At 37.5% G+C, this 27995-nt stretch overlaps 1 protein-coding gene across 2 annotated transcripts in view; it reads left to right on the forward strand.

Moving 5' to 3' along the window:
- The window catches only part of TXNRD3 (thioredoxin reductase 3), a 77680-nt gene that overhangs the window by 37212 nt on the left and 12473 nt on the right, over positions 1-27995 (forward strand). For both annotated transcript variants that reach the window (XM_045849646.1, XM_045849647.1), the window contains exons 7-12: positions 15366-15508; positions 16962-17077; positions 18089-18314; positions 19509-19601; positions 25716-25792; positions 26565-26721. In XM_045849646.1, the coding sequence (XP_045705602.1) occupies positions 15366-15508; positions 16962-17077; positions 18089-18314; positions 19509-19601; positions 25716-25792; positions 26565-26721 (812 nt within the window). The remainder of the gene's footprint in view (positions 1-15365; positions 15509-16961; positions 17078-18088; positions 18315-19508; positions 19602-25715; positions 25793-26564; positions 26722-27995) is intronic.

Consider the following 27995-nt stretch of genomic DNA (forward strand, 5'->3'; position numbering starts at 1 on the left):
AAGGCTAATGGGAGAGCGTAAAGCATCCGGGGTGTGCAAGTGGGTGGACCCTGAGTACGCAAGCGGCAGCTGGCAGACCCAGTGAGGTGGCAATTGTGGAGCAGGGCAGGGCGTGCAACCAAGGATCCCAGGGAAGGGACTGAGGTCCCACGGAAAACAGAGCTACTGCCATTGTTCCCTCTCAACCCCGCTCTCACATACAACATCACTCTAGCAACTGGGGTGCCCAGCCCTGGTGAACACCTAAGGCTCCACCCCTCACTGTAACAGGAGCAACCAGACCAAAAAAAAAGAGAGAGAGAGAGAGATGGCTCAAAAAGAAGCACAAATAGTGCCCCAGAACTCATCCTTTTGAGCGACCAAGAGATAGCTAACCTATCAGATGCACAGTTCAAAACACTGGTGATCAGGAAGCTCACAGAATTGGTTGATTTTGGTCACAAATTAGATTAGAAAATGCAAGTTACTATAAAAGAAATGAAGGAAAATGCACAGGAAACCAATAGTGATGGGAAGGACACTGGGACTGAAAACAATAAAGTGGACCAGAAGGAAGAAAGAAAAAACCAAACAGGAGAAATAAGAGTTCAAAAAAATGAGGAGAAGCTTAGGAACCTCCAGGACATCTTTAAACATTCCAACATCCGAATTATAGGGGTATCAGAAGGGGAAGAGCTAGAGCAACAGACTGAAATGTATTTGAACAAATAATAAAGGAGAACTTCCCCATTCTGGCAAAGGAAATAGTCTTCCAGGAAGTCCAAGAAGCTCAGAGAGTCCCAAAGAAGTTGGACCCAAGAAGAAACACACCAAGGCACATCATAATTACATTAGCCAAGGTAAAAATGAAGGAGAGAATCCTAGAAGCAGCAAGAGATAAGGGGACAGTAACCTACAAAGGAGTTCCCATCAGACTGTCAGCTGCTTTCCCAAAAGAGACCTTATAGGCAAGAAGGGGCTGGAAAGAAGTATTCCAAGTCATGAAAGACAAGGACCTACATCCCAGATTACTCTATCCATCAAAGCTTTTATTTAGAATGGAAGGGCAGATAAAGTGCTCAGATAAGGTCAAGTTAAAGGAGTTCATCATCACCAAGCCCTCATTTTATGAAATGTTAAAGGGACTTATCTAAGAAATGAAGATTAAAAAAAAAACATGTATAGTAAAATGATAGCACACTCACAATTATTAACAACCACACCTAAAGCAAAACCAAAAGAAACTAAGCAAAGAAATAGAAGAGGAACAGAACCACAGAAATGGAGATCACATGGAGGGTTAGCATCAGGGGAGTGGGAGGAGGAGAGAGGGGGAAAATGTACAGAGAATAAGTAGCATAGATTGTAGGTAGGAAATAGACAGGGGGAGGGTAAGAATAGTATGGGAAATGTAGAAGCTGAAGAACTTATAAGTATGACATGGACATGAACTAAAGGGGGGGGAGTGGGTGGGAGAGGGTATACAGGGTAGAGGGGAGTGAAGGGGGAAAGGGGACAACTGTAATAGCATAATCAATAAAATATATTAAAAATAAATTAAAAATAAATAAATGAAAAAGGTGTTTCATGAAAGTGGAAACAAACACACAAACAAATCAATCTTGGGTAGCAATAATTATACCAAACAAAATGGACTTTAAAAGAAAGGCTATGTAGAAAAACACAAAGGAGGCACCAGCAATTCCACTCTGAGTATTTTAAATCCAAAACACTAAATTGGAATGGTAGATACATTCATATGTATTTTTACTGTATTCACATGCAGTATTATTTATAATAGCCAATATGTGGAAGTCAGTTAAGTCTCTATCAATAGATGAACATATAAAGAAGTAGTGCATATACATAATGGAATATTACTCAGTTATAAAAAGAATGAAATCTTTCCATCTGCAACAACATGGATGGGCTTAAAAGGTATTAGCTGAGTGAAATGAGTTAGAGAAAGGCAATGCCAGATGATTTCACTTATATGTGGAATCTAAAAAACAAACCAACAAGCAAAACTGAAACAGACTCACTGATACAGAAAACATTTTGTCAGTTGCCACCTTGGGGCTGGGGTGGGTGATGGGTGATAATGGTGAAAGGATTAAGAAGTACAAATTGTAGTAAGAAGAATAACAGGGATGTAAAGTATATGGATTATAGTATAGTCAATAAAATTGTTATAACTGTATGGTGCTAGATGAGTATTAGATTAATTCAGGTGATCATTTAGTAATTTCTATAATGTCTAATCACTGGGTTGTACACCTGAAGCTAATATAATATTGTATGTCAACTGTAATTGAAAAGTAAAAACTTACTGGAAGTCAAGAATAAATTTTCAAAACCATGTTAGGGAAATGCAAAGCAAAGCAATGGCAGTCAATACTAGATAGGTAAACCACAAACCAAAAACAAAACTTGGAAATTAATGACTTAGCACCCTCCCTAAATGGGAGATAAAGACTGTATTTGAAACTGCAAATAAAGTGGGTAGTCATTTGGCAAATCTATTCAGTAAAATAGGGGAGAAAATTCATACTAATGTGCAACACAAGATTTGAGAAAAGAAATATAACTAAAGATAAATTAAAAATACAGTGTACAGCCCTGGCTGGTGTGGTTCAGTGGATTGAGTGCCAGCCTTTGAAACAAAGGATCCCTGGTTCGATTCCTAGTCAGGGCATATGCTTGGGTTGAGGGCCAGGTCCCCAGTAGGGGGTGCATCAGAGACAACCACACATTGATGTTTCTCTCCCTCTATCTCTTTCCCTTCCCCTCTAAAAATAAATAATAACATTTAAAAAATACAGTATACATATTAGTGGTAAGAATTTTACTTTTCAATTTTAATAGATTTTGATTATTCTATTACAGTTCCAATTTTCTCCCATTATACCCCTCCACCCAGCACCCCATACTATCTCTGGCAATCTACCCTCTTAGTTCATATCATGGGTCATGAATGTAAGTTCTTTTGCTACTCCATTTCCTGTACTGTTCCTTTTTTGTTTAGTTTTAAGTATAATGATTGTGCTATTACATTTGTCCCAATTTTAACCTCTTCTGCCCCCCTCTGCCTAGTTTCTCCCTACTCTCCTATGATTCCCCCCTCTTACGTCGTATATGGGTTGTGCATGTAAGTTCTTTGGCTTCTTCATTGCCTATATTGTACTTAACATATCCCTGTGTATTCTGTACCTACCTAATTTTACTTCTAAATTTCTATACCTTTTCCTCCATTCTCCCCCTCCCTCCTCCCAGCTGATAACTCTCCAAATGATTTCCATTTCTATGATTCTATTCCTGTTCTAGTTGTTTGCTTAGTTGTTTGTTTTTTTAGGATGTCTCAACTTTTATTTTTATTGGAAGATTACACTTTCAGTCAACCCACATCAGCATTTTAATCTTATTTATTTATTTATTTATGACTATTTTATTGATTATGCTAATACAGTTGTCCCAATTTTTCTCTCCTCTATTCCCCTCCTCCATGTACACCCACCTCCCACCATCATTGCCCTACCTTACTCCATATCCATGGGTTGTACTTATAAGTTCTTTGGCTTCTCCATTTCCCATGCTATTCTTAACCTTCTCCTGTCTATTGTGCACCTACCATTTATGCTTCTTACTCTGTGTACCTTTTCCCCTGTTCTCCATCCTCGTCCCCACTGATAACCCTCCATGTGATCTCTAATTTTGTTAATCTGTTCCTGTTCTAGTTGTTTGCTTAGTTTGTTTTTTTGTTTTCATTTTTGTTTTTGTTTTACGTTCAGTTGTTGATAGTTGTGAGCTTGTTGTCATTTTACTGTCCATAGTTTTGATCATTTTCTTTATCTTAGATAAGTTCCTTTAACATTTCATATAATAAGGGCTTGGTGATGATGAACTCCTTTAACTTGACCTTATCTAGAAAGTACTTTATCTGTCCTCCGATTCTAAATGATAGCTTTGCTTAGAGTAATCTTGGATGTAGGTCTTTGCCTTTCATGACTTGGAATACTTCCTTCCAGCCCCTTCTTGCATGTAAGGTTTCTTTTGAGAAATCAGCTGCTAGTTTTATGGGAACTCCTTTGTAGGCAACTGTCTCCTTTGCTCTTGCTGCTTTTAAGATTTTCTCCTTATCTTCAATCTTGGGTAATGTGATTCTGATGTGCCTTGGTGTGTGCTTCCTTGGGTTAAACTTTTTTGGGACTCTCTGAGCTTCCTGGATGTCCTGGGGGTCTATTTCCTTTGCCAGATTGGGGAAGTTCTCCGTTTTGTTTTCAAATACATTTTCATTTTATTGCTCTTCCTCTTCTTCTGGCACCCTTATAGTTCAGATGTTAGAATGTTTTAAGTTGTCCTGGAGGTTCCTAAGCCTCTCCTCATTTTTTTTTTTTTTGAATTCTTGTTTCTTCATTCTTTTCTAGTTGAATGTTTATATTTTCCTTCTGCTCCAAATCATTGATATGAGTCCTGGTTTTTTTCCCTTCACTGTTGGTTCCCTGAACACTTTCCTTTATTTCACTTCAGTTTTTCCTCTGTTTCATGACCATACTCAACCTTATTTCTGTGAGCATCCTGATTACAAGTGTTTTCAACTCTGCATCCATTCTGTTATTTGGGCAATATATTTATGTCTTGGTGTACCTGCTATGTTCTAAGGTGCAGAGCCTTAGTTATTTGCAGGGGCAGGACAACCCATATCACTGTGTTGTGGCACTGTATATGGGGGAGGAGTCACAAGGGAAACAATTCCACTTGTTCAGCTCTCGGCTAGCCTTCGGTAAGTTCCTCTGGTACCCACAAGCAAATTTGGCCTTTCTGGTGCTGATTCATGGATGGGTAGTTTTGTCTATGTTCTAGGACCCTGTGGGTCTCTCCAGTGAACTCTCCTGTGAGGCTGGGAGTTTCTCCTGCTGTGTCAACCCCCACAGGTTTTTTCAGTCAGCGGTTTTGAGGCTTTATTTCCCTGTGCTGGGCCCTGGGTTGTGCGGTCTGTCTTGCTCCCCAGTTGTTCCTCCTGGTTTATTTGCTCACAAATGTGGGACTGCCCACTCTACCAGCTGCTGCCTGACCCATCCTGATCCTCCAGCTGCCGCCTGCCCCATACCCTCTCCGCCCCTCCTACCAGTCTGGATAAATTTCTTCTTTAACTACTTTGTTGTTGGACTTCCATGCAGTTCAGTTTTCTGGTAGCTCTGGTTATTTTTTGTTTGTGAATTTGTTGTCCTTCTTTTGGTTGTGCAAGGAGGCAAAGTGTATCTACTTGAGCCTCCACCTTAGCTAGAAATCTGTTTTTGTTTTTCCGATTCAGGTGTTGATAGTGGTGTTCATTGTCATTTTAATGTACATAGTTTTGATCTTCTTCTTTTTCCTAAATAAATCCCTTTAACATTTCATAGAAGTGCTTGGTTATGATGAACTCCCTTTAACTTGACCTTGTCTGGGAAGCACCTTATCTGCCCTCCCATTCTAAATGATAGCTTTGCTGGATAGAGTAATCTTGGATGTAGGTCCTTGCCTTTCATGACTTTGAATATTTCCTGCCAGCCACATCTTGCCTGCAAGATTTCTTTTGAGAAATCAGCTGATATTCTTATGGGAACTGCTTTTTAGGTAACTGTTCATTTTCTCTTGCTGCTTTTAAGATTTTCTCTTTATCTTTCGTTTTTGGCATTTTAATTATGATGTGTCTTGGTGTGGCCCTCTTTGGGTCCAACTTGTTTTGGAGTCTCTGAGCTTCCTCGACTTGTATGTTTATTTCCTTTACAATACTGGGGGTGTTTTTTCATTATTTCTTTTTAAAGTTTTCAATTTCTTGATCTTCCTCTTCTCCTTCTGGCGTCCCTTTGATTTGGATATTGGCCCTTTTGGAGATGTCCCAGAGTCTCTTTAAACTCTCCTCATTTTTTAAAAAATTCTTGTTTCTTCATTTTGTTCTTGTTGAAGGTTTATTTCTTCCCTTTTGTACCAAATAATTGGCTTGAATCTATGCTTTCTTCCCTTCAGTATTGGTTTCCTGTGGATTTTTCTTTATTTCCCTTACTAGAGCCTTCAGTTTTTTATCTTAGACTTTTGCCGTATTCATTGAGATCTTTAAGCACCCTGATTACCAGTGTTTTGAATTCTGCATGTGATAGGTTGGCTATCTCCACATCACTCAGTTCTTTTTCTGGAGTTCTGTTCTGTTCCTTCATTTGGGCCATATTTCTTTGTCTCCTGATTTTGGCAACCTCTCTGTGTCTGTGCACTTGGTAGAGTTGCTTTGATTATGTTTTAGTGCACCTTTCAAGTCATATGGGGAAGATCCTTGGGTATTAGCCAGAGTGGGGCAACCATGGTTCCGTGTGTGAGAGAGGATTCCAAGAGGGGATAGTGTCCTTGCTGACTGACTTCTGGGGACTTGCCTGGCCCTCGCCCTGTTTCCAGTTATTCTACCCACTTCCCAGTGTGCCTGGTACCCCCTCAGCTGCTGTCCTGATTGTGGATCCCAAGGTAGGTGGGTTTGTACACATTCTGGGCTGTCCTGCAAAACTGGCAGTTTCTTCCTCTGCCCTAACCCCCACTGAGTTTACAGCCAGAAGTTACGAGGCTTTCTTTTTCCTGGCACTGGAGCCCTGATATACACAGTGTAGCCCAGGGCTGGGCTTGCTCACCAAGTGTCTCCCTGATTTTTATTCAACACATGTGAATGTGTGGCTGCCGGTTTCACAATCACCACTGCCACATCAAATCTTCTCCACCCCAACTCCTCATCTTCACCCCTCCTACCCATCTGGATAAACATAGTTTGTTTAAATCCTTGGTTGTCAGGCTTCAATACAGTTCTGAGTGTTTTTCTGGGTGATTTTCTGGCAGTTCTGGGTGTTTTTCATTTTTAAGTTAGTTGTGTCCCTTCTCATGGTTGTACAGTGAGGCAAGGCATGCCTATCTACACCTCTACTTGACTGGAAGCCCCTATATAGTTCTTAACATCCTGCTGCCTATTCTGTACCTATCAGTTTGTATTTCTTAATGCCTGCACCTTTTCCCCCATTTTTACATTTCCCCTTCCAAACAGTAGTCATCCAAATGAACTGCATATCTATGATTTTGTTTCTGTTGTGCTTGTTTGCTTAGTTCATTTTTTAGACTCAATTGTTGATAGTTGTGAATTTATTGCCCTTTTGATATTCATAGTTTTGACCTTTTTCTTAAATAAGTCCTTTCAACATTTCATATAATAATGGCTTGGTGATGATGAACTCTAATTTTACCTTGTCTGGGAAACACTTTATCTGTCCTCCTATTCTAAATGATAGCTTTGCTAGATAGAATAATCTAGGTTGTAAGTCCTTGCTTTTCGTTACTTTGAATACTTCTTGCCAGTCCCTTCTAGTGGCAAAGTATCTTTTGAGAAATCAGCTGACAGTCTTTTATGGGAACTTTTTTTGTAGGTAACTATCTGCTTTTCTCTTCCTGCTTTTAAAATTCTCACCTTATCTTTAACCTTTGGCATTTTAATTGTGATGTGTCTTGGTGTGGTCCTCTTTGCATCCATGTTGTTTGGGACTCCCTGAGTTTCCTGAGCTTGTATGTCTGTCTCCTTAACCAAATTAAGGAAGTTTCCTTTCATTACTTTTTCAAATAGGTTATCAATTTCTTATTCTGTCTCTTCCCCTTCCAGCACCCCTATGATTTGAATGTTGGTACGTTTGAAGTTGTCCCAGAGGCTCCTTACCTTATCCTTGTTTTGTTTTATTCTTTTTTCCTTCTTGCTGTTCTGATTGAATGTTTTCTTCTTATGTTCCAAATCATTGATTTAATTCTAGGTTTCATCTACTCTATTGTTGATTTCCTCTTAATTTTTCTTTATTTCACTCAGTGTTTCCTTCATTTCTGTTGGATCGTTTTTATGCTGTTAAAATACCCAGTGAGTTCTTTGAGCATCCTAATAATCAGTGTTTTGAATTCTGCATCTGATAGATTGCTTATCTCCAGTTTGTTTGTTTGCTTGTTTCTGGAGTTTTGCTCTGTTCTTTTATTGGGGCCATATTTCTTTGTCTCCTCATTTTGGCAGCCTCCCTGTGTTTGTGTGTTAGGTAGAGCTGCTTTGACTCCCTGTCTTAGTAGTATGGCCTAATGTAGTAGAAAAACACACCTATAAGTTGAATGGGGCAGAGACTTAAGTAATCGCCAAGGTGGGGCATCCTTTGTGAACTTGGTTGATGAAGTCTCAGATATGGTACAGTCACTTTATGGCTGTGTGGGAGAGGGCTCAGAAAAGGACAATAGCAGCTGCCTGGACTCAGGAGTTTTTTCCAGGAGGTATTGCTCCCTGGCACTCACCCTGATGCGAGACACCTCATTTTCTCCCTGTATGTCGCTGGTGTGCTTCAAACTGTTGCCCTGATGCTGTAGTCCAGAGGGAGTGTGTCTGTGTAACTTCTATGACCATTGCAGGCCCCTTAAGAGGAGATGCCTGAAAATCCTGCAGTTTCTTCTGCCGCCCCAACCCCCACTCATTTTTACTGCCAGAAGTTATGGAGACTTACCTTCCTGGCACTGGAATTGTGGCCTTAGTGCTTTGGTGTGGGGCTGGGAACCCTCCTAAGATATCCCTCATGATTTTTATCCACCATGCATGGGTATGAGACTGTCTGTTCCATATTTCCTCATCTCCACCCATTCTATCAGTCTGAATGGTTATGACTTCTTCAGTTCCATCGGACTTCCATATAGCTTAATTTTCTGACAGTTCTGGGTGATATTTATTTTGTAGTTTAGTTGTAACTTTTGCTGTGGTTTTGGGAGGAGGTGAGCTATGTGTACCTATGCCTCTATCTTGACTGGATGTCTAAAATTTTAAATATCTCCTTGAAAAGGAGTATCTTTCAGAAAAACATGAGTAACCAGAATTGACTTGAACTGTCTAAGAAAACATTGTTTAAGAACAACACATTCCCCAAGATAGCATAGAATTATAAATAAATTTCTTCAAATCTTTAAGGAACTCTTTCTCTATATTTTTTTGAATTTTTGAATCCACATTTTACTTATTTATTTTTAAATTCTTTAAGACTATATATTAGGCCCCCCACCACCACCTCACTCCACCCCCTTCCCTCTGGCAACCACCACACTGCTGTCTGTGTCTATGAGTTTCAGTTTCATACCTTACATATGTGTGAAATCGTGTGCATGGTTCTTAGCTTTTTCTGACTTACTTATTTCACTTAGCATAATATTCTCTGGGTCCATCAGTGTCATCACCAATGGCAGTATTTCATTTTTCTTATGGCTCAGTAGTATTCCATAATGTATATGTACCACATCTTCTTTATAAGGTCTTCTATTGAAGAACACTTTGGTTGTCTCCATGTCTTGGCCACTGTGAATAATACTGCAGTAAACATAGGGTTGCACATATCTTTTTTTATTTATTTATTTTTAGAGAGAGGTAGGAAGAGAAGGAGAAAGAAAGGGAGAGAAATATCAATGTGTGGTTGCCTCTCATGTGTCCCTTACTGGGGACCTGGCCTACAACCTAGGCATATGCCCTGATTGGGAATTGAACCAGTGATCCTTTGGTTCACAGCCCGCACTGAATCCATTGAGCTTCACCATCCAGGGCGGGTGCATATATCTTTGTGAATACATGTTTTCAAGCTCTTCAGATAGATCCTCAGGACACAATTTGCTGGGTCATATACTAAGTCAGTTATTAATTTTTTGAGGAACTGCCATACTGTTTTCCATAGTGGCTGTACCAGGCTACATTCCCACTGGTAGTGAATGTGGGTTCCCTCTTCTCCATAACCCCTCTAACACTTGTTATCAGTTGTATTGTTGATAACAGCTGTTCTAACAGGAATGAGGTGCTATGTCATGATAGTTTTGATTTGCATCTCCCTGATAGCTAGTAAGGTTGAACATCTTTTCATATATATGTTCACCATTTGTATGTCTTTTTGAGAGAAGTGTCTGTTTGGGTTCTCTGCCCATTTTTCAGTTGGATTGTTTGTTTGATACTGATTTTATGAGTTCTTTGTATATTTTATTTGTTTTTTTGAAAAGTTGGGCAATTTTTTAGAAAGTTAAGCATATGGCCAAGGAATCTCACTGCTAGGTATCCACCCACGAGAAATAAAATCTTATATCTACATAAAGATTTGTGCATAAAGGTTCATAGCAGTGTTGTTCATTACAGACTAAATCTGGAAACTACCCAAATCTCTGCCAACTGGTGAAGAAACAAATTATGGTATACCCATGCAGTGGAATACTACTCAACAATAAAATGTAAGGAACTACTAACAAATACAACAACATGAATGAATCTCAGAATCATCACTCTGAGTTAAAATAGGATAGAACACAAGAGACTATGTATTACCAGTATGATTACATATGTATGAAATTCTCGAAGAGTCAAAACTTCCATCATTAGACAAAAAAGCAGATCGGTGATTGCTATAGGTAAGAAGGAGTTAAGAACTGACTGTAAAAGGGCATGAGAGAACATTTGGGGTGAGGCAGAGTGTTCCAAAACTTCCTTGGGGTGGTAGATACTTAACTGTATGTGTATAACTTGAAATGGCTCAGTTTTATTTTATAGCTCAATAAAGATGTTTAAAAATAAAGGTGGCTTCATTAGATCTGCAGGTTTACTAGCCATGTGACATTCACCAGTTTACATTTTCTCACGTGCACACTTGTACACATTTTATTTTTAAAGCAATCATTTCTTTATTGTATTGTAGTTATTGGGCTTACACATGATTCTTCTAACTAGGAAAAGAATCATGTAGTTATCAATACTGCTACTTGTTCTATCTCACAAGGTTGTTGTGAAATACCACACAAGATAACTATTGAGACCGTGGTTTGGCAACTCTAAAGTAGTATTGCACAACTATATAGTAGACTTCACATTTTTACAAAACAGACATGAAAATGCTTTTTTACATGATTGCCTTGAGACTCTTGACAACTTGGGTATTCCAAAGTCAGTCTTTGCTCAGGAACAGAGAACCAATACAATGGTCACCTTTTTAACATCCTTTTTAAACCTATTTTCTACTGACTGTTGATTTACTGGATGGCTCAATGTAGTATTATCTAGGCTATACTTTCATTTTCCAAAAAGAAATACTAAAGAAATGTTTCCAGAAAGTGATTAGATGAGGATGACAAGACATTTATTTCCCAGTGGTAAAGACCAAAACCTAGGAAACTGTCTTTAAGCACTTTCCCAAGAGGTTCACAACTGAGATTTTTTTTTCCTCTAAAGTCAGTTAAATTTCTTTACATTAACTACTTCAGCTTCACATGTCTTACTGAATATAGGGTCTAGCAGAAGTGACGTCTGCTTGAGTGTGGCTGAAAGGGTAATAATATGGGTGTAATAATTTATAGTTTTAATTTGAATATTTCACCTAAAATGTCATATGGTGTGCTTCAGTGTGATAGTTATGTTACAGAATTACATGCTTATGATTTAGGAATAAAAGATTTTGTAATGAAAACGGGGTGTTATTTGTGCTGGAATCTTGTGTTTACTAATGTGTCCTGTGTTAGCAAGAGTCGGTGAATAATTGTAATACTCAAACTTTTAAAACCAGTATAGTAATCATTTCATAGTTTCACCTGTTGCAAAATTTAACAAATTCTTATTTTTTTCTTACTACCACTGCACAGCTGGGTTCTCCACTATCCTACCGGGTATGGGTGATATTTGACATTTAGCTTAGCTATATAAACAGGTTTCTGCACTGTAACAAGTGTGAAGGCTGTTTTGAAATACATAATCTCTTCTTCAAATGCAGTTTGGTGACTAAATTTTACCTTGAATTCAGGTTTACATTACATCAAGTCTGACAATTTTAAAGTTTTTCTACCAGCAACAGGTATAGCAACCAAAAATGAACAAAGCCTGTAGTATCACATAATATTTTACTATCATTGTCAATTTTTAAGGACTCCCTTTACTAACAGTTCTAAGAGGATGATTCTATGGTCAGTTTACTACTGTGCTTCATTTGATTCAGTCCTGCTTCAGTCTGGTCAGTAGTAACCATAATCTCTTAGGATTCACATTTGTCCTTTGATAACATTGAGGCCGCTGGGTCCTGTAACCACATACCTCCAGTTTTAGCTTCCAAGAAACCTGAACATGAAATCTGGGTCCTGTGCATCCTGTCAGGTGTTCCTGACCTGTTCCTCTTATGGAAGAGCTAGAACAGAGTAGGGGCCATGCTGGCCATAGCCAGGCTGGGGTTACTCCTCAGGGCCCTTGCTAGGCCCCTGCTTCTAGAGCCATCCTGCCATCCATGGGCCCCTCAGTAATGTCGAGTTCTTTATATATTTTAGATATTAAACCTTGTTGGAGCTGTTGTTTGCAAATATCATCTCCCTTTCTGTCAGTTGCCTCTTTGTTTTATTGTTGGTTTCTTTTCCTGTGCAGAAGCTTTTTAGTTTGATATCCCATTCATTTATTTTTGCCTTTACTTCCCTTGCCTGTGGGGTTCTCTCTAATTTAAATTGTGTAAGGCTTAGAAAAATTGAAAAGGTTTACCTTTTATTTTTTGAGGCTGACTTGATTATACAGAAGAATAGTGTAAGTGTAGAAAGCTATAGCCTATTGAGGTGACAAACCTCTAGAAAAAGCATTGACAAATCCTCTGTAGCACTCTACTAAAAGAATGCACTGTCCTTATGAGGATTCATTCTGGGGATGCAAGAATGAGTCAACATCAGGAAATCATGGTAGGAGTACATAAAATCCACATGATGACCTAGATTTCTGCTCCAAAAGCATATAATAAAATTCTTATATCTATTCTTTTTAAAAACAACTGTTAGGGAAATAAGCAAAGAAATGAATACTTCCTTTATATAATGAACAAAAATCAGAAGCAAATACTTAATAGAGAAAATTTTGAGACATTTGCATTAAAGTCAAGACTAAGACATGGCTGTACACTTCTACTACTAATACCCACATTGTTTTGGTGCTTCTGGCCAATGCACAAAAAGGAAGAATAGAAAAGGAAAAATGTGTACATATTTGAAAAGGAGGAAGAAAAAGATTTTGTAAATTTATAATATGAATTATATGCAATATATCTAGAATGTACAACATATCAGCAGTAATGTTAACTATGTAATAGAAAATTGCAACACAAATGATAGAATAACTTGGAATGAATAAATGTATCTAGGGATGTACAAAATATATAAGAAAAGAATATACAAATTCTATAACAATATATACTGTTTTTTGAAGAGAATGTCTCAATATTTTGAAGACATTATATCAAAATTAATTTGTAAATTTCATTTAAGTCCAAGAAATATCTCAAATTTTTTTTGGTGGGGGACTTAACAGATTGTTCTAAGTTCATATTGAAAAGTGTGGATAGTTAATCTTTGAGAATGACTTTTTTCATCAGTATTTAAAATGATGATACTGTTGCAGGAATATACAGCCAGTCCGTAGACTTGCCATATTAAAATCTCCTAGGGGACCTTTTTAACTACAGGTTCTGAGGTCCTGCTCCTGACTGCACAGGTTTGAGGTGGGTCCTAGGATCTGTATATTTCAACATGTTTCCCAGGGGTCCGGATGTGCAGCCATATTGGGAACCTCATATATAGAATGTCTTTTACAAGAAGAACCAGAAACAAGGATATAAAGTGTGAATTTAACTGAGAAGGACCTTGGGATAAATGATTTTTTAAGGGTTGGAAGAATAGCTTTTACAACTATTGGGGGAGTGAGGCAGAGGTATTTTAGGATATGAGGGTATGTGCTGTTGTAGAAAGGGTCAGCACTGCTGGGTCATAACCTCCAGGCATCATGGGATGGTAGTTGGGTAATATAGTAACCAGAATGACTTTCCAGATTACAAAATCTTAGTTGACTTTACTATATATATTGGCAACCTAGAAAGTGTGATATGAGTTCTGGATCATAAACAGTTACATTAGCAAAGCCTCTCTGCACTGTGACCTCATTTCCTTGCTTGCATCATAACATCTCCATGTTCCTGATGAGTGGTGGGGCCTTTCTTGAGAGTACTAGATGGTGATGAGAGGGTGAACTCTCTGTTGCCTGGGTTTGTCTTCAGGGATCTCATCTAGTTTGTTGGGACCCTTGGGCTAGCCTCTGTCTCACAAACATGGTGACACATGGAGACAGTATGTCTTTTAGGAACCAGCATCAGCAGGTAAGGTGAATGCCCAGAAATAAATTTCACCTAGAAGATACAGGGATGATAAGAAATCTGATCCCATCAACTGCCACCCAACTTCACCAGGAAGTGGGTAAGCATTTCAATACAAATGGTGTGCAATGGTGTGTAATAACCACATTTATCATAAAGAAATATAGGGTATTCACTATCATAAAACCACAGCTGGTTGAACTGAATGGGAATAGTCCAGACCTGTCTGGGGAGGTGATTGTGCAGTGCTCACTGACCTGAGGCCTGCTTCCCTTTAAATGCAGAAGGCTGATGTGGACCCTGTCTCCTGGGGTCTGCTTCATTATGGATGAAAATGAGACATTCACAGGATTTACCGAATCTGGTGGAGGAAAAGGGACAACGTGGCTTTTCTCTCAAGGGGAGCAAAAGCCTCAGCCCTTGCTCCAATGAGCTTTTATTGTCTTGGCACAGTACAAGAAGGTCCTCATTGACTATTCACAGGCTCACTTTGGATGGTTACTTATTACAGAAAACAAAGGAGCCAATGCTGCTAATCACATCACAGGAGAGGGATATTTGCAAATGAAAAGGCAAAAGTAGTTGAACCTGGTTGCACTCATCCTTGGAAGGTTTAGCATGGTTTTTAGGAAGTTGCTTTGTAGTAAATGTCCTCAATTCAGGGTGAGGGAGTTTTAGTAAAAAGCAAGACTCATAGCAGCCTAGGTACATTGCAGGCATGATTCCCCACAGGAGAACCTATCCATGGGCATGGGTCCTGTGCATCTCCAAGTGGGAGCTGGGCCCACCCCACATAGAACGGTTTATTACAGAAGGCCACATGCAGCAGGCCCTCACAGAATGTGAAAGTGCCTCCTCCGGTGCTCCTGAGTAGAGATCTTCCTGCCTCATAACTTTGCATGCATGGCCATAGGAGAGCTAGTTTTCCCCATTCTCTCCTTGGTGGATTTTTTTTCCCAGTTTTCTTCTTTTCAGAACTATGCTTTTTTGCATCTGTTTTATAATATAAAAGAGGAAGAAGTATGAATCATAGCTAGTATAAAAAAGGTTTAAGTTACTAATTATTTTCTGTTCACTTCTTGATTTTTAAAGCAATATATTATGTGGCTCATGTGTGGTTATATGTAGTTACATTTACAGTAAAATTCACTTTATGATTTCACCCTGGTTATTTATTTTCAGTGAGGCACAACTGGAAGACCATGACAGAAGCTATTCAAAACCACATTGGCTCTCTAAATTGGAGCTACAGGCTGTCTTTGAGGGAGAAGGCTGTGGCCTATGTAAATTCCTATGGAGAATTTGTTGAGCACCATAAAATAAAGGTACTATTTGAATATTTTGTCTTGTTCATTGCTTTCCTTTACTACTGCTTGTACTTGCCTTGAACTAAAATTCCATGTTGCATGTTAAGGGGTATAGCTAGTATATATTCGGCCATGCATGCACAAGTATTTCCTCCATTGTTTGTGGATTCCACATGCCTAGCTAAACTAAAGAAATTTCCTTTTAAAGAACTCTTTAAAGTTTTTTGAAATTGCCTTTTGATTACCATTTTAAAAGAAAATGTTTAAACAGTAAAAAAATCAAAATTTTAGTGTTAATTCTTTTAAAAAATGAAACCTTAAATAGAACTTCAATATATATTATTCATAAAAATATTAATAAAGGTAGCATCAGATTAGTGTATTTTATAAATTTATATTTATAATGTTTATGTATCATAAGATCAATATGTAAGGAAAATGAGACCATTTTGATGAACACAAAACTTTTTAATTGGAGTTTTGAAAGACAAGTAAATATCATCCTCAAGAACCTAGTTTATTTTTGTCCCCTGCTTTTGTAGCATAGTGTGCAATAATCTTGATAGAATTTGAGGTTATTTTATGGTCATTTACTGAATAGAAAGGTGTGAGGTGGTCCATTTAAAGCTACCCTTTTACAGCCATACATGGGCTAATTTGACCTACATATTCACATGAAACATACTAGAAATCCAAGTCAGTCAGTTTTAGTTCTCAAACTGTCATATACCTGGTATAGCTGGTTGAATAAGTGATCATTCCTAGCCATCCTTGCCTCTCCTATGCCTCCTCATTTAGTGATACTAGAATCTCTCCAGTTACTCCAGCAAGAAACTTCAGGTTCTTCTCACTTCATCCTCACAGCTTGAACTTGTTTGTCTGTCACAGATCCCTGTCTCCAGGTTGCCCTCCCTCCATCCCACTAAAATCATCCCTTTGCTTAAATACTTTAATTGCTTTTTGAATTTTTAAAATGTGAATGTATTTATTATTTACTTATATAGTTGGAAATAAACAAACAATGAACAACCTTTCCTGATGCTCCATAGCCTGGATTTTTAGGATGGCATGGAAGGATCTTTACTTTTGTCATTAATCTGTGTGACTTCACCTCTGACACATAGCCTCCTGTCCTGTCACTTCTGGCCACTTGCTGTTCCCTGGATGTTAGCTGCTTTCAGGCCTTTCAGTGTACATTTTTATGTACTATTTTCTCTTTAGGTTTCCATTTCTCTAAAGTCTTTGCACTTTTCTCATCTCCACTTGAAATGCCACCACCTTTAAACCATCCCCACTATGGTTTTTTGGCTAATGTTTTGTGAAGACTTCTATTTCTATGATGATGCTTATCACACTGCATTATTATTTTGCATGTTTCTTCCTTTTGATTGGAAGCTCCACAGAGGGGATTGTGGTGACTGGTACTTTGTAGTGTTGGTTGAAAAGTGAAATTTACTTTTCTTTTTTCAAGGCAACCAATAGAAAAGGACAGGAAACTTATTATACTGCTGCAAAATTTGTCATAGCAACAGGTGAAAGACCACGGTATTTGGGAATTCAAGGAGATAAAGAATACTGTATTACTAGGTAAGATTAAATAGGCCATTTTCACTGTAAATTATATTATGTTTATGTGTTTCCTGTCTTGTTTCACAAAGTTTTGAATTGATAAATAAAAGTATATACAATGCAAGAAGCTATGTAGTTAACATAATGGAGTAAAGAGAAAATAAAGTTAGGTAAATAATAAGGTCACATTTATGCACAAAAATGTGTTTTATGTTTCTAGATAATTGCTCTGGGAATTTGGCTCTAACTTTCCTGGAGGCTGAAGAGAAGAGACAAATACAATTAGCTTTAGGTTTTAGTGTCTAATATAATAACAATGAACCAGCTGATCAGGAGAATCATGGCTGGCCGTTCCTAAAGAGAATAAAATATAATGTAGTACAATGACTTGCAAGCTTTTTTTGACCAGATACACATTAAGAAACATATTTTTCATTGTGCTGTTATTCAGGTGAACACACACACACACATCCAAAATGAAATAATATTTCTTCTTATCACATATAAGTTAACCTAATATTTTCTATTCTGTTTTTTTTTTTTTTTAAACTTTCCCTTGTGCCCTGGCCAGTGTGGCTTGGTTGGTTAGAGCATTGTCCCATGCAACAAAAGTATGTGGGTTTGATTCCTGGTCAGGGCACATATGTAGGTTTCAGGTTCAGTTCCAAGATGGGGCAGGTACAGGAGGCAACCACTCTATGTTTCTCTCTCACAGGAATGTTTCTTCTCTCCCTCTCTCTCCCCTTGCCTCCTCTCTTCCTTTCTCTCTAAAAGCAATGAAAAAATGTTCTTGGGTGAGGATAAAAACCATACACACAAAACTTTGCTTGCAATCCACTAATTTGATTTTTAAAAAACTGAGGTATACTTCTTCCTCCATAGGCTATTACAAACTCCAAAAGGCTATTTCTTTTAGTGTTTCCTCACTCAAGCCCCAAATTGTAATTCAGCCAACAAAAGACCATTGAAAGCAGTAACTCATTTCATTTTTATTGCCTAGGTATTCTGTTTCTTATTTTTATTTTTCAGTGATGACCTTTTTTCTCTGCCTTATTGCCCTGGCAAAACATTAGTAATTGGTGCATCTTATGTGGCTCTGGAATGTGCAGGATTTCTTGCTGGTGTTGGCTTAGATGTCACAATTATGGTGCGTTCAATCCTTCTTCGTGGCTTTGATCAAGAAATGGCAGAGAAAGTGGGTTCCTACATGGAACAACATGGTGTTAAGTTCTTACGGAAATTTATACCTGTCATGGTGAGTCTGAATGACATTTGGAATTCTTTTTATGTTCTTTTTACTCTCTCTTTAGCCTTTTATTTTACCCCTCCTTCATGTCATTGAGTGGATTGGTCTGTGCTCAATAGGAAACCTTAAGGATAGTGTTCCCACCCCAAGTCTATAATACTGGCCCCGATTTGTCCCTGTCTTCTCTTCCTTTGACAGGGAGGGGTCCTTGTTCCTCTTAGGCCAGATTCCCTCTTCTCTCACTGTTCCTTGCCTTCTCCCACCTTTTCAAGGACTTCCCATCTTCAGGGTCTTCCTTTCTCCTCTATCATGCCCTTCAGTGTCATTCATCTTTAAACAAATAAGCCCTTCCTCCCCTCTCTACTTTTCTGGCTGGGTCCCCATTTTTTTTTTCCCTTTAGGAGAAAACTATACATGTTACTTCTCATTTCTTACCTCATTTCCTGCTGCCTCAGACTCTCAGCTGCTTCTTCCTTCCCTACCACTCATTTGAAACTATTTGTCAGATGGTATTGTCAAAGCCATGTTTACATCTCTATCCTACCTTACTGGGCCTCTGGCATAAGTTGGTGAAACTGACATTCTTTCCATTTGAAACCCACTCCTTTCTCTACTTCTCTGACTCCACAGCCTGTGGTTCCAGGTATACTCACTTGTAAATATCAGAACACCTGGTCCCTCCTCCCTTTTCAGTTTTCTGCCCTTTATACCTAGGCAGTCTGCTTTAGGCCCACATTTTGTTATCTTAATGCTAATGGCTCTCAGATATATATATATCCTGCTCAGCCATCTCTCCTGAACTCCACACTCATTTGGACAGCTGTCTACTAGATATTTCCACTTGAATTCCTCATAAACATTTCAAATTTAACAAGACAATTATGAAACTCTTGATTTTCTGCCTATGTATATTCCCCTGCTAATCTTTCTGTTCTGTGTACTCACTAAATGATACTATAGTCCACACAATATACTAAACCAACATCTTAGTAAACATCCCTTCATTCTTCCTTTTATGTTATCTCCAACTAATCTACCTCCAAAATGTATCTTGTGACAGTCCTCTGTTCTCTGTCTCTCTCTGTTTAGTCCAAAAACCTAAATGCATACACACACACATATTCACAGTCACATGCACATCCTAGGACCCATTAGTTTTCTGTTCCCTTTAGATAAAATCATTACATTGTTTATCCTTACTAGGTTCAACAGTTGGAGAAAGGTTCACCTGGAAAGCTGAAAGTAGTGGCTGAATCCACTGAAGGACCAGAAACTATTGAAGGAGTATACAACACAGTAAGTTTTTATTGTAGAAGCAAGAAGTGGTTGAACACACTCATAATTTAGCACAGAAGACACTTATGGGAAAATTATATCAGGCTTAACTGTTTTTTGGATTCTTTGTAAGAGTGTAGTGAATGTGGAAGGTAGTTGGTCCGTTGACTTTTATAATGGTACATGAAGGATACCATGGTAAAATGCAAGTATATGTGTAACTACGCATAGAACAAAATCTAGAAGCAGATATTCCTGACTATTATTAATACTTATTTCATGGGCATTAGATATCTTATACATTTCTGCATTTAAATATTTTTGCAATAAACACTGAATCATTTTATATTTGTATATTGTGTATTTTTATTTTTAAAATATCTTTCATATTTTCAAAAGTATCTTTTTGAAATATATTTTTATTTTAAAAAATAATATTTAAAATATCCAGATAGTGCATGGGCTATTTTTGGATGGCAACAATTCTAATTTAAATTGCTGATATTTGGATGCCAACATTTCTTTTGTAAGCTATAGTTTATAGTTTTCACATAAATTATACATTTATGTTTTATATACTCTAAAACATGTGGATTTTTTTAGTTAAAAAAGGAAATGATGTAGAGAGTCTAATCAAAAATGTATTAAAATATAAAATTTATTTGACAATTTATCCTTAGATTAATTTGAATTTTCTTTGTACATATTCATATTATTTGTGAATAACAACAGTTTTGTTTCCTCTTTTCTACTGTTTTCCTCATTACTTCTTTTTCTTGCATAAGTGTACCAACTGGGACCTCCAGTAGAGTGTTATCCAGAAATGGTGGTGGCAGCCATTCTTGTCTTGTTCTCAGTATTGAAGGAAAGTTTTCAGTGTTTCATTATTTAAGAATAATTTTTCTGTAGGGTTTTTATAGATATTCTTTATCAAGTTAAAGAAATTCTTTTCTATTTTCTGTTTGCTAAGGGTTTTTGGTTATGTGGGTTTTTTGTGTTTTAAAAGTCATGAGTATATGAGTTCAGTTAACAGTTCCTTTTGTAGGTGATAATAATCAAATTTTTTTTCTTTCATTTGTAAATATGTTGAATTACATTGCTTTTCTAATCTTCAATCAAATTTTTGCTCCTGATATAAACCTAATTTGGTAAAGGTCCTATTTATATATTGTTGGATTTGTTTATTTAGAATATTTACATTATATTCATGAATCATACTGGCTTATAATTTCCTTTCACATATTGAACTTGTCAGAGTTTGGTATCAAGTTTATTCTAATGTAATAGGTTGCATGTAGTGTAGGGGTCCCTGAAAATAGCAGAGCATGTTCCTGATAAACTTGGATTAGGGGAATGGGGAAGTGGACAAAAGGCAGTTAAGGTACTTTGAATAACAATGACAACTTAATAGTTGTGCTGCCACCCAGGGCAAAGGGTATACGTGACTTTAAGGGCCTATCCTGACTGGTGATATAGCCAGGGGAGGTGGATGCCCAGCCCTGATGCCCCTCTGTCACAGGGAACTCTTGCCATGACTAAAGATGGTAGCTGAAAGAAGGTAAAAGAAAAAGGGGAACTAGCAAAAGTAGCACATCATAGGAGGGGCTACTCCTCCTATGTCGGATATGAGGTCATATAAGAGCTCCAGGTCAAGCATTTAAAAGAGGGCTGAAAGAGAGGAGGAAGAAGCTGTGCAGGAGGAAAGGGTATAAAGAGAGAGCTGATGGAGGTATGTGAGGACCTCCCTAACCAAGCACAGATTTATGGGAGATGCTTGGAGCTGAAACTGAACTGTGACCAGGAGTGCTGAGCTACAGACTTCTGCTTCTCTGAAGGACATATGGAGAAGCCACTCTTTTGGGACGTGTGCCTCCCTGAACTCCACCATGATCCAGTGTAACATGGCACATGTTTCCCTGAACCACTACATGGAGGCTGAGAACAACATACCCCAGATCCTGAAGGAGAGCTTCTGCAAGAGGATGGCCACTCTGAAACCTACAAGAGCACCTTCCAGAGGGGATGGAGACCTGTTTGCACAGCTGGTTTAAGAACAGATAAAGATGTGGGGACTCCTGGAATGATTTTGGCTTACAGCCTGGTAGGGAGTAAGGAAAGTTCTGGGTCTTGTGGGAGAACAGGGCTCTGAGCAAGAGTGCTTTCAGCCCTCCCAAGGTTGGAATCCTGTAAATAAAACCCTGTTTCCTTCAACACTAATTGTTGGATCATGCATCAAGGTGCCATGTGGTCAAGCCCCAGTTTGCTAGGTTACATTAACTCATGAATAGAGTTTGGAGTATATTTCCTCTTTTTCTTTCCTCTGGGAGCATTTATGTAGTATTGGAACATTCTTTGTATATTTGATAGAATTTACTGATGCAACCATTTGAGTCTAGAATTTTCTATGGTATTTCACCACTGATCCATTTTTTTTAACAGTCAAAGGGCATTTAAGGCTTTCTGTTTTTTTCTTGAGTTATTTTAGATTAATATATTTTTCTAGGAATTAGTCCATTTCATCTAAGTTACCAAATATATTGGTATAAAGTTGTTCACAATATCTAAATTAGTAAATTCTTTAATTTTGTAACAAGGTATAATGTACATGTAGTGAAATGCACAGGTCCTAGATGTATAGTTCAGTCAGTTTGACAAATGCACATGTTCATGTAATCCACCCTCCTTTGAAGGTAACAAAACACATCTGTGATTGTAGTAAGCTCTTGTGTCTCTTCTCACTTCCTGACCCCAAACAATCCTATTCTGATTCTGTCACCATAGACTAGTTTTGCCTATTTAAGCATCACAGAAATGGAACCATATGGTAGGTACTCCTTGATATCTGGCTTCTTTTATTCAGAATAGTGTTTTTAGGATTCATCTATGTTGTTGTGTATATGAGTAGTTCTTTTAATTGTATGAATTGTATGAATATACAGTTGTATGTATACCATAGTTTATTCATTTTCCTGTGGATGGACACTTAGGCTGTTACCAGCATGGGCTAATTATGACTTAAACTCCTATGAAAATTTCAGGTATAAGGCCTTTTGTGGATCTATATTTTCATTTATCATGGGTAAGTAAATATCTAAGGGTGAAACTGCTTGGTCCTAGGATAGTTTCTATGTTTAATTTTTTGAGAAAATGCCGAATACCTTCTAAATGATTATGTCATTTTATATTTCCACCAGCCATGCATGAAAGTTTTGGTTGTTCTGTGTCCTCACCAATATTTAGGGTTTGTTGGCTGTTCATTTTAGCCATTCTAATATGTGTAATGCACAGGTGGCAAACCCAAGGCTAGTGGCCCTCCACTTTGTTTTATCCAGCCCGGCACCTTGTTTGTACCTGGTGGCAGCGCCGAGCTCTCACTTAACTGTTAAGGAATAGTTACATTTATACAGTCCTAAAATTACATTCAGCCCTTTGAAGGTAACTGTGAAGCTGATGTGGCCCCTGGTGAAAATGAGTGTGACACCCCTGATGTAGTGGTATTTTACTGTGGTTTTAAGTTGCATCTTCCTGATGACTAACAATGTGGAACATATTTTTCTGTTTTAATGGTCATTTATATATTTTCCCTTATTAAGTGTCTGAGTCTTTGGCCTGTTGCCTGTTGGGTTATTTGAAGTTTTATTCTTGAATTTCAGAAGTTCTGTATATATTTTGATATATTTCTTTCTTCAGATATATGTATTATGAATATTTCTTCCCATTTGTGACTTGCCTATTTATTTTTATGGTATCTTTTGATCAGCTATAGTTTTAAAAAATTTTTATTTTTTGTTTTATAGTTAAGGCTTTCTCTGTGCTCTAAGAAATATTTGCTTACCTAAAGGTTATAAAGATATTCTGTAGTTTTTGTGAAGCTTTATAATTTTATCTTTTATGTTTAAGTTTGTAATCCATCTTTATTAGTTTTTGTTTATGGTGTGGGGTAGGAATTGAGGTACTTTTTCTTCTATGTGGGCCTAGTCCCATTTGTTGAAAAGATTTCCCTTTCTCCATTAAATTGTTTTGGTGCCTTGGTTGAAATGATTTGACTGATTAGCCATCAGTCTATTTCTGCACTCTTTCTTCCATTGATCATTTGTCTCACCACCTTGTTTTGATTATTGAAGCTTGACATAAATTTCAGACCAGGTACAGTAAGTCCTCCAAAGGACCTTTGCTTAGGTCCTTTACATTTCCATATAAATTTTAAAACCAGCTTGCTATTTAAAAAAAAAAAAAGCCTTTCAGGATTTTGATTGGGATTGTATTGATTACATAGATCAGTTTGGAAGAACTGACATCTTAATGACATTAATATTTCCAATACATGAGCATCCTATATCTTTATTTATGTATTCTTTAGTTTCTCTCAGCAATATATTATAATTTTGCTCCAGAGGTCTTTCATGTATTTTGCTAAATTTATCTTGGGTATTTTGTGTTTTTAAGCTATTGTAAATGGCATTTAAGATTTTTTAACTTTGAGTTAGTTTGGTAGTTTATATAAATACAAAGGATTTTTGTATATTGACCTTGTAGATTCTTAGGGCCTATGTCTGCATATGAAACCAATTTGGTTTCTTCTTTTCAAGCTACATCTTCTTATTCCTTTTTCTTGCTTGTCGCACTGGTTAAGACCTTTAGTACAGTGCTGAATAGAAATTATGAGTGCGTATCTTTACTTTACTCCGATCTTAGGGTTGATCCCAGGCATTCAGTCTTTTATGACTGCTAGGGTGTAAGCTGTACTGTTTTTTACAGATACCTTGTATCAGGTTGGGGAAGTTTTCTTTAATTCTTAGTGTGCTGAGGATTTAATTAAAATCCTCAAGGATGTTAAGTTCTGTCAAATACTTTTTCCATATCTATTGGGATGATTATATTGTTTTCTCCTTTATTGTTAATATGATGAATTACATTGATTGGTGTTTGCACGTTAAACCAAATTTGTATTTTTGGGATAAACCTCACTTGGTCATGATCAATTATCCTTTTTATATATTGTTGTATTTGATTTGCTAAGATTTTGTTAAGGATTTTACATATATGTTCATGAAGACATAGGGCTTATAATTGCACTTAAATACCGTTGTTTGAGTTTGGTGTCAGTGTTTATGCTGGTCTCATAAAAAGGAATTGGGAAGGCTCCCTTCTCTTTTGTCTGGAAGAGTTTGCATACCATTAGTGTTATTTCTTACTTACGTGTTGAATAGACTTTACTAGTAAAGTCATCTGGGTTTGGAGTTATTAATGGGAAGTTTATAAATTGTAAATTCAGTTTCCTTAATGAAACTGTATAGGGTGTATTAGTCAGTGAGGGCTGCCCTAACAAAATACTACAGGCTAGGTTGCTTAACAAAGGAAATTTAGCTTCTCACAGTTCTGGAGGCTGGAAGTCTGAAACAGAGGTGTCAGCAGATTTAGTGTCTTCTGAGGCTTCTTTCCTTGGCTTGCAGATGGTTGGTTGCCTTCTCTCTATGTCCTCACACAATTATCAGTCTGTGCTGTGTGTGTTCTACTATGGATGTTAGTCATATTGGATTAAGGCCTACCCTAATGGCCTCATTTTACCTTATCTCTTTAAAGGTCCTGTCTCCTAATACTTTCTGAGGTATTGATGTTTAGGACTTCAACATATGAATTTGGTAGGGGGTACATAATTTCAGCACATAACATAGAATTATTCAGATTTATATATAAGTTTGGAAAATTGTGTCTTTCAAGGAGTCTGTTTCAGGGATGTAATATACAGCATGGTGACTAGAGTTAATAATACTGTATTGTATGTTTGAAAGTTGCTAAGAGAGTACATCTTAAAAGTTCTCATCATAAGAGAAAAAATTGTAACTATGTGTGGTGACAAATGCTAACTAGACTTGTGGTGATCATTTTCAATATATACAAATAATGAATCATGTTGTATACTTGAAACTAATATGTTGTGTATCAGTTACACCTCAATTAAAATGCATTTTGACCAAAAAAAAATAAGGAATCTATTTCATCTAAACTGTCAGATTCATTGGCATGGGGCATTTAAAATAGTTATTAGTCTTTTATTGTCTGAAGGATCTATAGTGATGTTCCTGCTTTCATTCCTAATATTGATAAATTTGTGTTTTTGATCTCCCTCTATAGGTTTTGTTAGCAATTGGTCGTGATTCCTCTACAAGGAAAATAGGCTTGGAGACGATTGGTGTCAAAATCAATGAGAAGTATGTACATGTGGGATCATGTTGATGCACAAAGCACAATGTTTCTACAGATCACCTCTTAAAATTCTCATTTAATTACTAAGATGCAAAATTTTATTGCTTTGAATTTATTTTATAGTAAGTACTGTCCCAGCTCTGTGTTATCAATTTTTTCATTAACAAGTAACTCTTTTTTTTTTAATTTTTATTTATTTATTTTTAGAGAGGGAAGGGAGGGAGAAAGAGAGAGAGAGAGAGAAACATCAATGTGCAGTTGCTGGGGGTCATGGCCTGCAACTCAGGCATATACCCTGACTGGGAATCGAACCTGCGACACTTTGGTTCGTAGCCCATGCCCAATCCACTGAGCTACTCCAGCCAGGGCTAACAAGTAACTCTTTATTGTGTGCTTTAAAGAGCTCATGCATGATTTTAAAAAATAATTGAGGAAATGTATTCACCTACATCTGACTTAGAGTGAATTTTATGGCCTTGGTCAAGCAAGGAGAAAGATTTCAAAGCTCATAAGTGCAGCTGTGGGGGAAATCTGGGAATATCCTCAACATCCAAAATATGAGCTTCATTTTATCAACCAGCAAGGTGTTTTCTTTTGCAGCTACAGAAACTTTTGCTCTTGTAAGCCATTGGTCTTATAGACAATCAATGGCCTGAGGTGCATGAATTCTTAGAGCAAGGTCATACCTCTTTGTATTTAGTTCTCTTGGAAGAGTGTTAGTCATCTAGCAATATAGAGTTAATCATAATATATTTTTTCCCGTTCAAAATCTAATAGGAGTGGCAAGATTCCAGTGAATGATGTGGAACAGACCAGTGTGCCGTATGTTTATGCTATTGGGGATATTCTGGAAGATAAACTTGAACTCACTCCTGTTGCCATACAGGCAGGCAAGCTGTTGGCTCGAAGACTTTTTGGGGGTCATTTAGAAAAGGTAAGTTTCTTACTGTTGTTTTTGAGATAATATCTAAATAAAATTATGACTTTAAAAAACCAGTACAGATAAAACTTGTGTGTTTGTTTTCCAAGTAAAGGGTTTTTCACAAATAAGGCATTTGCACTTGACTTATTTACTAATTTACTATAAAATTTTTTTTTTAATATATGCCATGTACAAGATGTTTTGCTGGATAATGTACAAAGTACTGGCATGGTTCCAGCACCAAGGGGCTTGCTAGGTATGTGGGGGTCATGAGTAAGAAGAGGGAGCAATTAATTCTGATTGAAGGGATAAGAAGGGGCCTCCCAGGTAGTCGGTTGCACTGTCAGAGAGAGGAGGGGATCAGGATGCTGGCCCTGGCTTAAATGCCTGTTAGTGTGTAAAGTTGGTCAAGTCATTTCACTTCTCTTCACTTCAGTTTCACCATCTGCAAAGCTGATGGTATGAATCAGGTGAGTTCTACAGTCTCCTTCACCTTTTGTAGTCTTTGATCAAAGATTTGGGATGGGCTTTGTAGGATGAGTGATTTAAAACTGAGGGAGCAAAGGGCTCTTTTGATAAGTAGATCATTCAAAAGCCCAGAGCTCTGGGGGGAATTCATGCTCTGCTCCATCAGGAGCACTGTGGACATGTGGAGGTATTAGCAGATGAAAGATTGACTGGTTAAGTGGTTTTACTGGGTGGGTATAAGGAATGCTAACTGTTTTGTTGCACACAAAGGAAGAATTGTCTCATCCACAATACTCAGCAGCATTTTGAGGATTTGGCACCAGATCATCAGAAATCTATGATGCCACAGTAAAAAATAAGTAGGGCCCTGTCTAGACATTGGAAGTGGGTGAAGATCTTCACTTTTAACTTTTCAGTTAGAAAGATGGCAAACTTCAGAATGAATAGTAACAATCACCCATATTACCCTTTTCACTCAGATTTCCTAGTTACTAACATTTTGCCATTTTTACACTCTCTCTTTTCATCACTTTGATTTTTGATGAATCCAGTCTATTTTTTTTGTAGACTATCTCACATTCTGAATTTCTCTGATTGTTTTTGTATGATTAGGTTTAGCTGAAAAGTTTAGGGTACATATTCTTTACAAGGGATGCTGTATGCTGCTTATTTTATCAGTCCAGTTACCTTGTAAAGTTGTGAACAAAGATCTAGTACACATGTGGAGGTGTTGGTGGATGAGAGGCAGCCAGGGATGTGTTACTGCTGGCATTAATGGGTGTGGCCAGGAATGATGAATGTACAAAGAAGAATTTATC

Source organism: Phyllostomus hastatus, unplaced genomic scaffold (genome assembly GCF_019186645.2).
Source record: "Phyllostomus hastatus isolate PE091 unplaced genomic scaffold, TTU_PhHast_1.1 phas_contig_80, whole genome shotgun sequence".
Taxonomy (NCBI): domain Eukaryota; kingdom Metazoa; phylum Chordata; class Mammalia; order Chiroptera; family Phyllostomidae; genus Phyllostomus; species Phyllostomus hastatus.